General features: G+C 48.1%; 5 protein-coding genes across 5 annotated transcripts; 2 read left to right on the top strand and 3 right to left on the bottom strand.

The window, feature by feature from the left end:
- Positions 1-3,183: 3,183 nt before the first annotated feature.
- Positions 3,184-4,777, bottom strand: NCS54_01292800 (MFS domain-containing protein; the record flags this gene model as incomplete). Its single annotated transcript, XM_053158150.1, has 3 exons — positions 3,184-4,347; positions 4,404-4,554; positions 4,608-4,777. 3 exons carry the CDS (start codon positions 4,775-4,777, stop codon positions 3,184-3,186), a joined length of 1,485 nt encoding a protein of 494 aa, XP_053014125.1.
- Positions 4,778-5,374: 597 nt separating this feature from the next.
- Positions 5,375-8,739, top strand: NCS54_01292700 (Hypothetical protein; the record flags this gene model as incomplete). Its single annotated transcript, XM_053158149.1, has 2 exons — positions 5,375-5,892; positions 5,949-8,739. 2 exons carry the CDS (start codon positions 5,375-5,377, stop codon positions 8,737-8,739), a joined length of 3,309 nt encoding a protein of 1,102 aa, XP_053014124.1.
- Positions 8,740-9,018: 279 nt separating this feature from the next.
- Positions 9,019-10,193, bottom strand: NCS54_01292600 (Hypothetical protein; the record flags this gene model as incomplete). Its single annotated transcript, XM_053158148.1, has 3 exons — positions 9,019-9,708; positions 9,768-9,861; positions 9,928-10,193. The coding sequence occupies 3 exons, from the start codon at positions 10,191-10,193 to the stop codon at positions 9,019-9,021; spliced, it is 1,050 nt and encodes a 349-aa protein (XP_053014123.1).
- Positions 10,194-12,226: 2,033 nt separating this feature from the next.
- Positions 12,227-13,701, top strand: NCS54_01292500 (FMN hydroxy acid dehydrogenase domain-containing protein; the record flags this gene model as incomplete). Its single annotated transcript, XM_053158147.1, has 7 exons — positions 12,227-12,543; positions 12,596-12,725; positions 12,778-12,852; positions 12,903-13,045; positions 13,096-13,120; positions 13,183-13,611; positions 13,669-13,701. 7 exons carry the CDS (start codon positions 12,227-12,229, stop codon positions 13,699-13,701), a joined length of 1,152 nt encoding a protein of 383 aa, XP_053014122.1.
- Positions 13,702-15,470: 1,769 nt separating this feature from the next.
- On the bottom strand, positions 15,471-16,212 carry NCS54_01292400 (Hypothetical protein; the record flags this gene model as incomplete). Its single annotated transcript, XM_053158146.1, has 3 exons — positions 15,471-15,633; positions 15,692-15,963; positions 16,060-16,212. 3 exons carry the CDS (start codon positions 16,210-16,212, stop codon positions 15,471-15,473), a joined length of 588 nt encoding a protein of 195 aa, XP_053014121.1.
- Between the last annotated feature and the right edge of the window lie 1,412 nt (positions 16,213-17,624).

Below are 17,624 nucleotides of genomic sequence, written 5' to 3'. Positions count from 1 at the left end.
AATATATTCTTCTATTATAACTAGCCTTGCCGTATATTCCATAGTGGCCTTCCTTTAGTCACGATGACCTGCCTTAACTACTACTTCTTAATGATTTAGCCTATACCTATATATTAATATCTATTTAATTAATTACTTCCCTTGCCTTATCTATAATTATCTTTCCTCTATCTTATAGGTAGGTTCTTTTTGCTCTACATTGCTTACTAAGGGCCTTATCTAACTATTAAAGGTTCTAGACCTTAGACTCTATTAAGGTTATTTTATATATTATTGCCTTTATTCCCTTAGTTAATAACTTAAGAGCCTTAAGAATAGATTCTAGAGAGCTACTTTAATGCCTTTTAATTTATCTTTTAAGGTATTTAGACTAAGAGCTAGCCTTAAAGACTATCCTTAGGGTCTTTAAGACCTAAGGGTTAGGCTAGCTAGCCTCCTCCTTATAGGGCATTAAGGTCTATAGCTATATATTAAGCTTTAATATAACGCTTTTAGGGTCTAAAGGAATAAGCCTAGCTCCTCTAAAACCCCCTTTAATATTACTTATTATTATAATAGCCTAATAAGTAGTATAAAAGGCTAAGAAGAACTCAGCCTTTAAAATATAGGTAATAGAGTATCTAATTAAATACTTAATCTCTTAATTATATGCCTTTTTAAGAGGCCCAAAGTACCTAATATTAAGGGGCTAAAGTAGATAAGATAAATAAGGCGGTATATAAAGCATAATAATCTTATTATCTTTATAATATTTCTTAAAATCAATTAAATAGTAACTTTCATAGCTATTAAGGATTAAAAGATAATAGCAACTATTTAATTAGTTAGTTATATATTAATTAAAATATTTTAGCTATTTAAGACCTATCTTATTATTAATCTAGCTATTATAAGTCATAGTAATAGCCTAATCGCCCAAGAGGTTACTTTCCCAGTACTAATTAGTAAGGTAATATTAGCCTATAACTATAATAAATAGCTAGATCGCCTAGCCTTTCGCATTAATTGCCTAAATAATTATAGCCTATTCCTGGTTTCTAGGCTAGATTAATTTTAGTCTTTTATGCCTTTTTATACCTATAATAACTATTCCGCTTATAATTATACCTATTATAAAGCTAGTCTTATTAAAATTATAGATATTAGTAAGGGTAATATTATATTTCGCGATTATATTTGCTATAAGCGCAAACTAATTATAAATAATAATTAGGTCTTTATATTTAGCCCTTTAATAGTTATACTTATAAAAAAAATATATCTTAAGATCTTAATGCTGCTTAACGAAGTTAAAAGCCTAATTCTTACCAATAGGTAGTGCATCGCGGTTAGCAAGTAATTAGTTAGCTATTTCTTTAATACTATATAATCGCAAGGGAAATCCTCGTAAATCTAAGTCAAGAATAAACTAAATAATAATTTATTCCTCTAGATTAGATAGCTTGCGTGATTTAGGGATTATATCGCGTTGAGAAAGAGTGCCTTTTTGCCGGCGATATAAGGTATTACGATGTATATTATAGCTCTATGCGGCGCTCTGGATACTTAATTTTAGGTTATTTTGAAGGGCTTAAAGAGTAAGAAGGATATTTGCTTCTTTATTTGATCGAGATATCTTTAGTAGTTGAGAATTAATTAATTAATTGAAAAGAAGAGAGATTGAGGGATTTTTAGCCCACTTGCTTATATGGCCTACTCGCTTGTGATGTATATTATATAATTATATAAAAAATATCTTTTATATAAAACTACCCCTTTAATTATATATAAAACTGTATTTCTCTAACTGGATTGCCTTGATGTCCCTTTGAGTATGCTATGAGGTTGAATTATCTTTCAACATAATACTACCTTATATCGGATAGATGTGCCGTCGCTTATCGCCAAACATGTCTGGCGAAATCACTTACCTGTTTCGCATAAGGCACTCTAGCAAAAGTCCCGTTATCTCTACAAAATTGCCCATTTAGTATATGATTTTCCACATGTCGCGGTTTAAAGCCGGGATAAGGCTAGGGCGCTTGCATAAGTCCTCGTCCTTCCTTTTTGGGCTTGCTAGCCGAATCGATAACGGGGGATGTACTCCACCGCCCGAGGCTTGTTTTTTCGTGATAGGTGTTGAAAGGCCATAGGGAATGTATCAGGTCGATACCTGGTGGTATTCCTCTTGGAGGAACCTTGCTGGCTGGACACGTTGAACGAGCAGTCATTGAATAGTGAGATAGGTCATTCACATTGGGTTTTTCCCATGAATACATATCTGGCTGCAGCAATCAGATTAGCCTCATGGTAGACGACTAATTGAAGGATACTAGCCGATAGAGATGTCTCTAGCTATGAAGAATGTGAATCCTTAAATGACGTATCTATATTTCTCTTATATGAGCTGGTGCACTTCTATAGATCCCCATAGTGCATGCGATTCTCGTCTAATATAATTTTCAAGGCCTCTGGGGAATGAATCTGATGCGGAGAAACCGAAATGTTCGCCAACGATCCGTTGTCGTCAGGTTCGGCCCCGAATGCGCTAAACCAAGGTATTGGTGATATAAACAGACTATCAGACAACCTGTGTTTTCTAGCCACTGCTCTTCTAACTTGAAGCGGGGAAAGCGGCCGGTTTGAAGGACAGCAGATGTTTTGCGTCATTGGTTTTGCTACATTTTTTCACTGCGCTTTCTACCTCTACCAGCTAGGGATTGCAGTATTTCAAGTCAAATCTTTCATTGAGAAAACCGATTGCACACATCCAAGAAGGCAGGTTTTTGAGATGAGCATTGTAACAAGGTAAGGTAGTCTCCTTAATATCTATGTATGTCGACTTTGGCCATTTAAGCACCTCTCAGTCAGCCAATTCTTCGTAGCGCATCCCCTTGCTGTGCTGTGGATCTTTTAAAAGCAGAATCTCTTTGTATGGATTTGTCTATAGTCACGGGTCTTTCAATATCAGGGATATTAGATTAGTTCTGGCATAGAAGGGAACAGGAGGAGGGAGAATGAGGCAAGAGAAAAGGCTTGATGAATGAATGTATCTTGATATTTGTGTTTTTAGCTTAGCTTAGTTATCGTAGGTATACAAGACATCCAGCCATTCCACGTCTAGGAGGTTACGGGCACAACGCGGACGCGCCACCACAACTCACACAGACACACTATGTGAAGCTGCCGCGTTACTTCTTTCCCTTACAGAACGTAGCGATACATGGGATGAGCATCGCCAATATCCGCAATGTCCTCAGGAATGTGGTCAATATCGCTCTTGCCGTGCTTTTGGTCTCGCTGACGATTCTGCCAGCGCAGGCTCAGGCTCAGAATGATGGCAACGAAAGACGCACAAAACAAAACACCACAGCAGATCCACATGCCCTTCTCATAGTAAGGACCCTCGGACTTGGGAAAGATCCTTGCTCCAAGGATAGGTCCGCACTGGCCGACCATTCCAAAGATAGTCAAGCCAGCTCCTCGCTTGGATGAAGACCCTTGGTTGTCAGTAACCCAGGTGAAGGTCAGAGCCACAGCAGGGAATACCCCGGCGCAAACAAGGAAAGTTGCAAAGTAGCGAATTCCGGTAGTGTGAATCGTGGCGAGAAGGATGTAACCAACGGCGCCAACCGCAGAGAAAATGATGACAAAGATGCCGCGTGTTCGTACACGGTCCGAGAAGAAGCTAGCCAAGACGCAGACAAAGTAGGCAGAGAGATAGGGGCAAGCCGAGAGTCCCTGGGCGCGAAGGGAGGTGTAACCCATGGACGTCAGGATGGTGGGTAGGTAGGCCGGCAGTGAGCCAAAGGCAGTGTTCAGGCAGAAGATGATGATGGCTTGCAAGTAGTTCTTGTAGTCATAAAAGGCTGCAAAGACCTGTCGGAGGTTGAGCTTTCCCTGTTGGTCCTGGCCACGGCCCTTGATAGCTCGGGCACCGATGATCTGGTTCTGTCGAGCATCGAGGAATCTACACGTGCTTGGAGAGGAGGGAAGATAAAAGTAGGCTAGGACGGCAAGAAAGAGAGTCGGAATGCCTTCGACGATAAAGAGCAACTGCCAATTCGAAATTCCGCTCTTAGCATGGACAATGCCGTATGCTAGGGCTGAGGCGAAGCAGTTCGCTAGGGGCGAGAATGAGATGAACAAGCCGTATCGGAGGCCCATTTCCGATCGGTGGTAGAAGAATGTCATATACAGTGCCACGGCGGGTACGAATCCAGCCTCGAATGCGCCAATGAGGAAACGAAGAGCCATCATGCCGGCAAAGTTGCTGGTGCCGGCCTGGATCATGCTCATGCTTCCCCATCCAAAGGCCATCATGGCAGTCCACAGACGGAGAGGGACAAACTTCCAGAGAAGGATGAGCTGTGCTGGCGAATTAGCAACTGAGTCGCCTGCAGCTCGAAGGGGTGGATACATACCCAGTGGAAGAGAATGTAACCGATATAGTAGCTTGTCACGATCCACGAGTATTCACCGGACGTGATTCCCCAAGACTCGCCCATTCCGGCCGTGTAGGCATTACCAATGTTACCGCGATCGATATAGGAGACGAGGTAGAGGAATCCGAGCCTATCGTATTGTCAATGAGTGAGCGGTGGTGATGGGAGGTATGGGCTACTCACAATGGGATCAGACACCAGTCCAGCTTGCGGACAGCAGTACGCTCCTCCTCTGGGGTCCATGATAGCTCCTCATGCTCACCCTTCTCGATCCCGTCTTCAAGATGGTTGGCTCCCATGTCGGACTTGGTGAGATCAGCTTCTGCATGCGGAGCTGTGTTTGGTTGATGCATGTCGAGTCTGAATATGGATCTGTGGAGGATGTTGGTTTCGAGCTGGAGTTCAGAAAAACTTTAAGGATCCGTGATGGTATTTGAACTCTTGACAGTCGCTTGATGGGCCTTTTAAGATGAACCACCCCGCTCCCCAGACTCCCCAGAGATGAGTTGATAGTGAACGAGTACGGGGAACATGGGGAAGTGTGGAAAGGATAAGATTGGTGGAGGCCTGTGCTACAGTACTCAACAGCCGAAAAGACTAAACTACCGCCACCTTCGTTGGCGGGAAAGGGTGACCAGTAGGTCTCGGCATGATGCCGTACGCGATACTTGGCAATGTCACTTGACTCTGGTTGGTCGGTCGGGCTTCGCGCCACCTGGAGCAGATACCGAGATGCCGCACCTCCTGCGGCATGAATTGCGAAGGATGATGACGGAATGTGCCAAGTCCTCCGCTTTCTATTTGTACCGAGGCAATTCACTCATCCAGTCCACCATAAACATACATAGCGTCTTTGCCCACCACTCTGGGCTCTCTTATGCCGGTACACGATTGCACTTTGTCACTAGTTATTCGCAGGCCACTCCGTTAGTTGGCACTCACCACCCACCATGTCTCCGTCAAGACTAGAGCCAGATGGCCTTCCAGCCAATGAGTTCTCCATATTGACGCCCAATGCCATGCTTGGCTACGGGTACAACTCAGATCATTTTTGGTATGGCATCAAAAAGTATAGACCCGCAGCTATCATCGTGGATAGCGGCTCTACCGACGGTGGGCCGTACAAGCTCGGGATGGGCAAGATGACTTGTGGCCGAGGATCGTATATCCGCGACCTGGAGCCCATTCTGGCCGCATGCTTCCACCACAAGACCAAGGTGCTCATCGGCTCTGTGGGCGGCGATGGCAGCAATAAGCATGTCGCTGAAATGCTCGCCATCGTTTCCGAGATCGCCGACCGAGAGGGTTACTCATTCAAGATTGCAACTATCGAGGCGGGAATGGACCGAGAACTCATCAAAGGACGTCTAGCCGATGGTCGCGTTGGCCCATGTGGTCCTGTCGATCCCTTGACTCAAGAAGATGTGGACTCAGCCGTCGACGTCGTCGCCCAGATGGGGGCTGAGCCGTGAGTTCAATGATAAACATTTGCTAAACGAGCACGATACTGACTATAACTAACAGGTTTATCGAGGCTCTTCGCAGTGATCCAGACATCATTCTTGGAGGCCGGTGTTACGATCCAGCTCCATTTGCGGCCTTCTCCATTTCCAAGGGCGTTCTGCCCGACGTTGCATGGCATATGGGCAAGATCATGGAGTGCGGCGGCATCTGTGCCGTTCCCAAAGGGCGGTCCATGATTGCCACCATGCGGAAGGACTCCTTTGATCTTACGCCTCTGTCGCCAGCAGAACGATGTACTCCCCTATCAGTTGCTGCGCACACGCTATACGAGAAGACAAGACCCGACCGCCTTCCTGGTCCTGGAGGTGTGCTTGATCTCGACCACGCATCGTACGAACAGATCACGGAAAAGACCTGTCGAGTTTCTGGGGCAAAGTTCATCACGACGCCGTATCAGGTGAAGCTCGAGGGCGTCACGCACCTGGGTTACCGGACCATCTTCATTGGCGGCATCCGGGACCCGATTCTGATCGGTCAGATCAACGACTTTTTGGAGAGGGTCCGTCAGTACTCGCAGAATCTCTTCCCTGAACTCGACCAGTCAGAAAAGTGCCGCCTCATCTACCATGTTTACGGACAGAACGGTGTCATGGGTCCGCTAGAATCCGAGAAGTCCACTCCTCATGAGATAGCCGTCATGGGTGAGGTCGTTGCACCAACATCAGAGCTGTCCCACACCATCGCAAACAACGTCAGGGCTTCCATCTTGCACTTCCCTTATCCGGGCCAAGTGGCTACCACAGGCAACTTTGCGAGCCCTCTGTCGCCTCACGAGCAGGATGCTGGCGGTGTCTTCAAGTTCAGCCTGTACCACCTAGTTGACCTCAACGAGGGAGAGGAGACGTCCTTGTTTCCTATCAGAAGCCACCAAGTCGGCTCTTCGCAAGCTTCCCCTGCACCTCTACCAATCTTGGCAGACAAGACATTCAAGGAACTCGACAACGGAGAACTCGCACCCCTCACTACCAAAGATGTCCCCAACCACAACACCGAGCTCAAGAATCTGGCACGTATCATCCGCTCAAAGAACTCCGGGCCGTTCGAGATGACTTTTGACGTCATGTTTGACCAGAAGCATGTTTACGATCGTGTCAAGGCCTCCAATGTCTTGACTAACGAAACCATCAAGAAGCTCTACCAAGTCAAGGACGAGGACATTCTTACCAACATGTACTTTGAGCCTGCACTGGCCTGGAAGTGTACTATAAAGCGGCCATGGGCTCAGGGAAGTGTAGGCGAGTTGGATACTCTTGGCACGCAGCAACATGGTCCGCTTCTGAACATTATGGTGCCCGCCTTCAAGCCTGCGAGCAATGGTACGGTGAACAGCATCTCCAAGGTCAACGGTCACGAGCGAAGCTCCTATACGGCCAAGCATGTGGTAGAAGAAATTTGGCATGGTCTGGGCCTTCCTGTTGAAGCACCCGACTCACTTGACCTACCCGGGGATGATGGAAAGCCTCAACTACCTTCTTCATTCAAGATTGGCATTCTAGCCCAGAGCTCTATTGCTTTGTCTGCGCTAGGAGCGGCTCAGATTGAAGCCTTGCGCGCCGGCTCATCGGTTCCTTATGTTCAAGTGCCCGCTGGGCATGCAACCGTCGAGTTCAAGTCCGAAAGGCTTTACATCCTCGATGGAAAGCCTACACCCTCTCCCTGGGGCCCAATTGGCGGGCTTCACAAGACCTCAGATGGCCATGTCCGCGTCCACGACTCATTCCCCAACCACCGGGATGGCATACTCGACCTGATGGAGTTGCCACTGGATGCAACTCGTGATCAGCTTTCTCAGAAGATTGCCTCTTGGGCTGCCGTCGATCTTGAGAATGTCGCCCTCGACAGCAAGCTTGCTACATATGCTCTAAGATCCTATCAGCAGTGGGACTCGTTACCGCAGTCTAAAGCCCTCGGCGATTTCCCTATCTCCCTCAAGCAGCTTGCCAAGGGAGATAACAAGGGTCTCTCCAATCGACTATTGACTGTTCAAGGGTCCGGATGCCTTCGTGGTCTTCGAGTTTTGGACATGAGTCGTGTCATTGCCGCTCCCCTCTGTGGCAAGACACTCGCTGCCCACGGCGCAGATGTTATCTGGATCACATCACCCAACCTTCCTGACCTTCCCACTATGGACAGAGACTTTGGCCGGGGCAAGCGAACCGTCCAACTGGACATCCACAGACCTGAGGACAAGGAACGTCTTCTGCAACTGGTCAAGGATTGTGATGTATTCCTCCAGGGCTTCCGACCGGGCAGTCTGGCCTCCTACGGCCTGTCCCCGGAGCAGCTCCTCAAGGTTAACCCAAATCTGATCTTTGCCAACATGTCAGCATTTGGACCCGAGGGCCCATGGTCTGGCAGGCGTGGGTATGACTCGCTTGTTCAGACTTGCTCGGGTATGAATATCTCAGAGGCCGAACACGCGGGCAATGGCGAGGCAGCGCGCCCAACTCCCTGCCAGGCTCTTGATCACGCCGGCGGATATTTCCTTGCCACGGGCGTTATTGCAGCTCTTTATCGACAGGCCATTGAAGGAGGTTCTTGGAGGGTAGACGCCTCTCTCGCTGGAACGATGAAGTATCTGCGTAGCTTAGGTCAATACCCTGGGGCCACTGGATTCGAGGCCAAGGATTTTGAGAAGCCCGATGATGTACCACAGCACTACTACGAGACCAAGGATACTGGCTTTGGCGCCATGCAGGCCATTAGGCACAGCGCTACCATCAAGGGTCATCAAGTTGGATGGGATGTAATGCCAAAGCCATTAGGCTCAGACAAGGCAGAGTGGCTGTAGATTAGATTAGATGTGTCATGTATTTGATAGAATGTTTTCTCTGATAATTTTAGTGCAAGAGGATATCACACAATAACCCTTTCCGTTCTTGATCTGTCTCTGACTAACACCTCGATGGCCGCTGTGATCTCGACCACAGCTATGAGGGGATTGTGGTTCGCTTCCCTGTCATCAATTACTGCCGAAAATATGGCAAAAGAAGAAGGATAATGATGAAAATGGTGCAGACTAGTCAAATATGGTCAACATTTACTCCCAAGTTAGTTCAACACACCGCATTTAGAAAATAGCCACCGCGGAAGGGGGAGATGCTACTCCTCCAGGAATATCCAGTGGTACACTAACAAACATAAAAGCCCACCTCTTCTCCTTGTTGCACTTTTCTGCCAGCGCTTCCAAATCGAAACTCTCGCCGATAGGCATCCCCCATCCACTCAAAAACACCTCATGCATTGCCGCGCCGCATGGTCGAGGGCTGGGCCAAGCCTCGTAGGCCACGGTATCACTTGCAACAGCTGCAAAGGCATTCTCCCAATGCCATCGAATAGTTTCCTCACTCGCTTCGAGGCCACAAGAAGCTCGTACCTGGCGATGGGGTAGACGCTCTTGTTCGTTGACCGGAAGGGCTCGGTAGGCGGAGAGCCAGCCTGTGCGGATGAGAAGAATGTCACCAGGGACAAATGTGACGTTTTGAGACTGCGCCACAGCCTGAAGCTGAGATAGTGGGATTCCCTCGGCGGCAAATGGGTTGATTCGGATGCCATTTTGCTGAGACCAGCCAAACCAGTCGAGTAATACACCTCGCCCTGTGATAGTAGAACGGGCAAGGTTATGCACTCCTATCTTCAAGGTTGCCTCTTTCCCAGATATGTCTGCTTGCGTGGCACCATTATAGTACTCCAGGGTTGACTGGTAAGGGTAGTGCCGTAGCCCGTCCCAGTGACTTGAGCCTTGGGTGTTGATGTCCAGCTTGGGAAGTGAGGATGTCAGCAATGCCCTATGACACAAAAGACAAGATAGGCACAAACCTCGTCGTCGTTGGCGTGGCCTTTGGCGATGATTCTGTGGGAGCAAGGCTTGCGCACTGGGTTCATGGGCTGCAAAAAGGCATCTATTGGGAGACTGTTGTGTGTCAGGCGATTCTGATGCAGCAAATCTCGTGGATGTTGGAAGGCGAGAAGTACGAACCTGAGGGGGATTGTGTCGCCCGTTTGAATCTCCCGCGCGGCATTCTTTCTCACTTCAGGCGTCAGCAAGTTCAATGTGCCGAGCTCATCACTCTTGCCCCAGAGGCCCCAAGCAGAAAACTGAGGGTGGCCCTGTTGCAGAGGGAGGTCTTCAAAGGCCGGACGAGGCATGGCGTATCTAGCAAATTCGATGTTCTCGCTGCTTGGTTTCAGAACTAGAAGCCAGTTCCTCCAATCAACCCCAGATAAATGCTCTTTTGAGCTCATCTTTGCAACGAGACCTGAATATGAGGTGGGTGGAGTGGGGCTCGGTATCTTCCCGGCAAGGCGGTATCATGCCGAAATCAAAAATGGGCATGATGGGGAGCCAGATCGGCTCTCCACGGAGTGCTCGATGATCGTCTAGCCAGATACCGAGGTTAGTTCTATCTCCATTGACATTTGTTAACTTTTTTTTCTTTCTTGTTTTCTTTTATTCGGGTTGGTTTGATGGCTTTGCTTGAAGCTTGCGACCAGCTCGAGGCCGTTGCATTTTTGTCGCAGACATGAGGCTTGACTTCATTCTTCATTTGCAAAGCTAGGACCTCGCTAAAGCCCTGTTTAAGGAGTATAACGCAGGATCAGGTATGACAAGGGCCCATTTTGCATAGAAACAACGTCGATAATTACGCCCGGTATGTTTGGAAGGCGAGATACTACTTCATCGATGGCATGATACAATGGAAATCCAATGCACAGCGCCCCTCAAGGACTATTTCGCGCTAGCCTTGCCTTAAATCACTCTTGCAAGGCTTGGGTTTGTGAAACATAACCTCTGGGCCTCTGGCTATCTTGTCTACGAGGAAAACTCATGAGCATTCCCTCCACCGAAAGCAGGAGGGAGGTTTGGCATTATCGATCTGGATGACGTCTCTGAAAGAGACCATTAGGCAGTAAGGCACAAGAACTAAGGAAACAACAATGAATAGGTGGAGGCCCAAATACCCGGTGGAGGTGAAGTGTCTCGTAAACACCAAAGGTGACCTATGGGCCACTGTGACGTGGCCCTTGTCGAGATGGGTTATGGAAATGCTGAGAGGGAGAGAAAAGGCTTCCGCCTAGATATATGACAGATCGGCTAAACTAAAGAGGCGCGATCATCACAGGGATAAGGTCTGGTGTTTCATTACTTCTGGAGATCCGGAACACTCGGGTACCATCACCATGTGTGGCCCACACTCTCTTTACCGAGCTCCGAGTTTCCTGCGAGGAGCTTCTCCTCTCCACTTAGAAGGGCGAGCGTACCATCAATGCCACCTCTGGTTGCCACGCTCAGCTCCATAGCGACGGCTAACAACAATAGGGAGTAGCCATTGCTACGCTTTCCCACCACGAGGAGGGCTCCCAAGCTCTTCGTGACACAATGGATTTTGGTCGACAAAGTATGAACATAAAACGCATGTTAAAACTGCTGATTCTCTAGTGCGGAGGGCAATTCGTAATCTGCCACGCAACAGGAGATAAAGATCGAGATGGCGACATGGGCCAAGACTTACCTGACGAATTGCGCGATTAAGGACCCCTATATGGGATGAAAGCAGTTGTAATTGTGAGGTTTAAGGCCACTTTTTTCCCCAGGTTGATAAACGAGGTAACGCTCTACTCTTTGTTTAATGGTGGAAACATCAGGCTCCGCCTTGTGACTGAAGACTGCAACCATAAGTGGTAGCATATAGGTCTAGGGGAGCAAGAAAGGATACAAGTAGTAAAAACTTGCAGCAAAGATTATCCTTGTACATCAGATAAATGCCTCTCCTTCTGCAGTGACGTCGTGCCCCCCTTGTCCCTGCACAGTTACAAAGCTGTCATGGATTATTTGTCATGGCTTGGCATCGCCTGATTGATAAGGCGCAGGCTCCATCGGGCTCAACGGTTGCATGAGAAAGCATACAGATGAAGCTTAAATAGTGGATTCCTTCATCCGTTCTAATGAACGGGTTCATCAACTCGACACCCCAGTCACATCCCTCGTAGCAAACAGAGTGGGCAGCGCGCGGGTAAGACGTCATGAAACGTAAAGGATCCAGATGATCAATAATGATTGGGGTTCGGTTCCGCGGCCAAGTCAGATTAATTACTCAATCATGTTGGTTCGGAACCGCATCGGCCTTGGAGAGGGCATCGTCACAAGATCCCGAAACCACGGATCGATATATTAAGGTACCCGAACACCCAAACCAACAAGGTCTTTCTGCAGCCAACACACCTCTCCGATACCAGTCTCTGCGACTGCCATTCCTTTCTCAGATCACAGTTTCAATATGCGCTCCTTCTTGATCACTTCCACCCTCGCTGCGGGTGCTCTAGCAGCCCGTCCATTCCTTAACGAGCCCGATACCGGCCTCGAAGAGGTCATTGGAGACACTGCCCAGGGCACGCTACCCAAGTTGACCTCCATGGTCGGCCTGCCTGATTTTGACTGGGCGGCGAGGAACTATCTTCCCCTGCAGAACTACACCTACTACCGGAATGGTGCTGCTGGTGAATGGTCCTACCGAAACAATATGGAAGTGTTCAATCGGTACACCTTCAACCCTAGTGTCATGAATGATGTGACCAACATTGAGGAGTCCCTTCCGTAAGCCTCCCGGTAGCTCGTCAAGGCCACGTAAGCTCATGCTCTTGTCTAGTACCACGATCCTCGGCCACAACTTCTCGGCTCCCTTTTACATTAGCCCCTGCGCCAGTGGCATCTACGGCCACCCCAACGCAGAGCTTAACTTTGTCAAGGGAGCTGCAGAGGGCAACATTCTTTACATCGTAAGAAAATGACACGCTGACAAGCTCCAAATTGCATGCTCACATAACGCAGCCCTCCGGCTATGCCACCCTCTCGATCGAGGAGATCCACGCCGCCAAGGCCAAGGGCCAAGTTGTCTTCCAGCAGGTAGGAATTCTTGACGGGTCGCCTTCATAGTTCATTCGCTTATCCTACAGCTTTACCTGACCTCGAACGACACCGAGACCCAGGATCTCTTTGACCGAAGCAAGAAGGCTGGAGCTGATGCTCTCGTGTTCACCGTTGACGCTCCTACCTTCGGAACCCGTCAGCGTGCTGCTCGCCTTGACGTCAGCCTGTCGTAAGTAGACCACTCTTCATTGATAAACATTGCTGACTTGATATCCCTAGGTCCTCTACCTACCGTTACATCACCGTGAGTTCACGCCCGATCAAGAAGCTTTGCCATTCTACTTTCGGCTACTGACTTCCATATAGTGGGACTACTACAAGAAGCTCCAGACCATGACTGATCTCCCCATTATTGTCAAGGGCATTATGAGTGTCAGGGATGCTAAGCTCGCCGTGAAGCACAAGGTGCCTGCTATCGTCCTCTCTAACCACGGCGGCCGTCAGCTCGACGGTGCCCCCTCTGCCCTGGAGGTCGCCCTGGACATTTATAAGAAGGCACCTGAAGTTTTTGAGAAGACCGAGGTTTTCGCCGATGGCGGTGTCCGCTATGGCACTGACGTGCTTAAGCTGCTGGCGCTCGGAGTCAAGGCTGTCGGTGTTGGCCGCCCCTTCATGTACTCGAACATTTTCGGCCAAGAGGGTGTCGAGCGTACTATCGAGCTTTTGAAGAGGGAAATCGCTGTTGACGCAGCCAACCTCGGACTGGGCGACCTGAAGGAGATTGATGCCGACTATGTGAGTGCCCTCTTCAGGTGTGACTGTTATTATTACCGTTAGCTAACTTGGTAATAGGTCCGCTGGTCTGTTAACAACTGGTCTGGATAAGGCCAAGTGGGTTACAGGGCATTGTCTCTTGTATGTTAAGCGTCGCATAAGATCAAACTCCATAGAGGGATGCAATGTTATCACCTTCGATCAAAATGAATTTGCTCTATCTTGTCCTGTGTTTAGCGTTTATATGTGATGGCTGTCTTGACAAGTAATCCGGCCTCCGCTTAACAATCCATCTTGACGTTTGGTCTTGTGACCGTCAGAGCATCAAACAAAGCAGCTCTCACTAACGATCGTGGCAAATGATAGGAAACAACTATCCCAAGCCACAGCAGTGGTATTGCTGCTAACCCGTCAAAAGTAATATGAAACAAACATTGAGCAGGGGCAGATCACTTGAAGTCTAGTTCCATATAGATTACAAAGAATAGCGAGAGCTGGGTATCTTTCATTAACTATCAAGCCTATAGTTTCGGGTCCAACCGTTCCTTGGACTAGGTCGGATGGATCTATGAACAAATTAGACTAAGCTCTCATGGTGGAAAAAAGGCCTTACCAAAGCACTCCTTGATTCGCAAGGAAGAACGAGCATCCTGGGCGGAACATGCACAACTGTGCATTCCCAAACTTTATGCCCCATTATTCCAGGACGCGGTGAGCAGGCTTAATAGCCTGAAAGACGAGTAGTGAACAGAGAAAGAAAGGCAAGGGCATTCGTGAGATAGCGATTGGAAGTATGCTCATCATGCTCTCGAGTCCATTCAAGAATGTTAGAGATAAAGAAGAGGAGTGGGATAATGTATCCACTCGCCGCCATGGTCTTTTGCGCCCAGGTTCTTTCCGTTGGACGCCTTTGAATCTTCTCCATGTCGAATTCTTGCATCGGGGGCTTGTGAATGAGTTGTTGGTGTCAAGTAAAGGTTCTCGGATGCGAATGATAGCTGAAAGACAGAAGCAGTGCCAAGGGAAGAGATATGCTTCTATTTGTACATTGAATCGTATTGAGCAGGGCTGTGTCGAGCCGTGTTATCCGGGGCCGAGTATCCGGAATGGCGCAACACTCTCTCATCTGGGTTAGGAGGAGATGCTCGGCCACTCATATCGCGGAACATTGCGGGGATAGGCAGGTCTAGATACTGAAGGCAGACTGTATTCACAACCAACAACCATTTTTCGACTGCCAAAGAATGCCTGCTGCGCCTTGTTGGTTGCTGCCTACGACTTCGAGGAATGTTTCGCCGATAAAACTGCCATGAACAACGAATCTTTCGACTGCACATTGCGTCATCCCAATGCAAGTTTCATTGATCAGGTTGTACTTCCTACATGACACTCGTGGTAGCCTAGCAAGCTGTACTTGGCGCAAGGAAAACAGGGCTTTTTTCTGGGACAGTTTTTCAACATCGATTCGATATCTTCCCGATGTAGCATTGGCGTTCCAAGAGTTATCTGCCCGTCCAGTGCAGCCCAACTTTGAGGTCCAGGAAGAATTTCCGACATAATTGACCAGCCGCACCCACGAGTTGATGTTTACATCCATAGAAACGACTTTATTCAACTGCCTGACTGACAAACTTGAAGTACAGTCACGGGCTAAGAGTTTGCACGTGCCATGGGTTGAATCGGGGATCAGATCATACCCAGGAGAAGTGTGACGTACGATAGCATTACTGACACAACACCAAATTGGATGACAGGCATAAAAATCCCATATTCATAATTCGTTAGATCATCTAAAATCCCAAGTACCCTCTAGTTAAACATCCGATATGACAGATAACGCCTCCCTTGCCGATCGAGTCTGGTGATCGCCATGTCCGCACTTATGTTCTCTCTGGTGCCAAGTGATGGTATTCAGTTGGCTCCTGGGGATGCCTAGGATAATTTTCAATGGGTCCGGATTCAATGTTAATGCCAATACGGTTATATCGGCGCTGGCGAAAAGTCATAATCGCGTGGAAGGTGAGGAAGATGCAGGAAAATATGCTGCGATTGGTTAATATCAACGCAATCCATAACGGCCCGAGTTCTCTCAAAGACTTACAACTCGATGCCACCCAATCCAGCAATGGCAGCAAAAAGATATCCAGAAAATTTGGTAGCATCTTTGAATGCGTCCGGGCAGTCTTGTTCCCGACAGATGTCATTGCTTGCCCCCCATAGAAAGGCTGTCTGGCTGGCAAGTACCGCTACTGAGATGATCCATAAGACTAGAAGGAAAATATCGAGCGACAGGCCAGCCCAGTAGTTGTATAGATGGGCTAATGAAATATGGGCCATGATCATCCAGAGGGAGATGGCCAGGGTGGCAGAACTCTATTTCACAAAGTTAGGCATATGTCGCGCTCGATATTTTGAAAGTCCAAGTTCCTGTTGGAGTTCTTTTTGTAGGCAGCTGTAGTGAATACGTACGGCAAAGAGCGTGAGGCCATTCCCTGCAAAAATACCGGCGCTGACAGTGAAGGACACAACAATGACAATGATGATACTCAAGATGGCCTGGAAGATGCGAAGCACTGTTGTCCCAGTGGGGTAATCAAGGACATCTGGACGACGGTTGGCCATTGTGAATGGTGTCAGCCCTGCAAATATGCTCGGCCGAGTTGTAGTGGATGTTTCGTCTTTAAAGACGCGTCCTTCCGAGCTCAGGAGCTGCTTTGAGGACGTGGAATAATTTGAGCCACCGCGAGGACGATGGGATCGAAAGTACAGAAAGAAAAATGGGAACACAGGAGTGCTTAAATCCTACGAGATCCTACAGTTGTTGCCTACAACAATCCAAGATGAGAATATGCGCAGAGAATGCCTTCTTCGGGTAGCGAAGGACCACATTTGTCTCACGCGATGCTGCCAGTGGGCTATGCTGTTCGGCTGCGTAGTGACAGCTGCGGATGAGGCTGGGCAGCTAGGGTGGGCCTTTTGGTGGCCAGCACCATCCAGCAAGATAAGAGTGAGGTCAAGCTATGAAGGTTGAGTACAAAATACTTGGAGCTCTGATAGAGATATCACTGCGAATATATGAGGTTTCTCTACGACAAACAGTATGAGTTGACTCTCTTTGCTGCCTCATCCAACGCGCCGCGACGAACTTGAAAGTTCTGAACGGCAAGGGACCCTTGTTAAAGGTAAGCTCTCGATGGTGCGGCGGAGTACAACGGCGCAGAATCTTTGCCGAGGCAGATATAGCCGACGAATCAGATGTAAAATCATTGTCGTCGGACCATTGCACCAATGGCGTGAGGGTGAGCTGGCAAGGGTTTTGCTGATTGGATTTGCCCTGAAACGCGTGGCTGACACTTCATCTCAACCGATCCCCAGCTCAGCCCTACTGGAATCTCTAGCTCCACCTTGACAAGGTTAATAATGTTGCCTAAGACGGCATCTCTGTGTTTTCGTGTCCAGGATTATCTATTGTGGCAGTCCCTAATCAGTTAGGCGATTCACGGCCGACATACCGAAGAATGAGGCGGTAAGCACTCAGTGAGTATGGCACATGATTTGGAGCCGGATCGCTGTGTGTTCCCCTCGGAAACACCCCAACACGATTTGAACCTGAATCAATGCGATCAAAGAACTGTTCATTGGGAACTATGTCCCATTGAAATTATACTAAACAACATCACGCTGTCGAGTATTTGTTGATAAATTTACACGCGTCACTCTGCTACCCTAGACCCAAACCACGACTGTCCTCGTGAGACCATCTTTATTTCTTTTCGACTGCTTATGGCATTTAAAGCTACAGTGAAATCTCTTTTTGATCTATTTTATTGTTCAAGTTGCAACTAGAAATTCTCTTTAGCTCTATGTGAGAGTTATGCCCTTTCTCCCCCGGTGTGCCAAATCAACATGATGGACGAGCAATCTACGGCGTTGAGTAGCTTGTGGGGTCTGTTCTCTGTCGCGCCACGATAAAGGTTACCTGCCATCATACAGAATTTCTGGTGGGATTTAAGTAGCTGTTAACATAAGCTAGT

The sequence above is a fragment of the Fusarium falciforme genome, chromosome 10 (genome assembly GCF_026873545.1).
Source record: "Fusarium falciforme chromosome 10, complete sequence".
Taxonomy (NCBI): domain Eukaryota; kingdom Fungi; phylum Ascomycota; class Sordariomycetes; order Hypocreales; family Nectriaceae; genus Fusarium; species Fusarium falciforme.
This window is presented reverse-complemented; position numbering and strand designations above follow the sequence as displayed.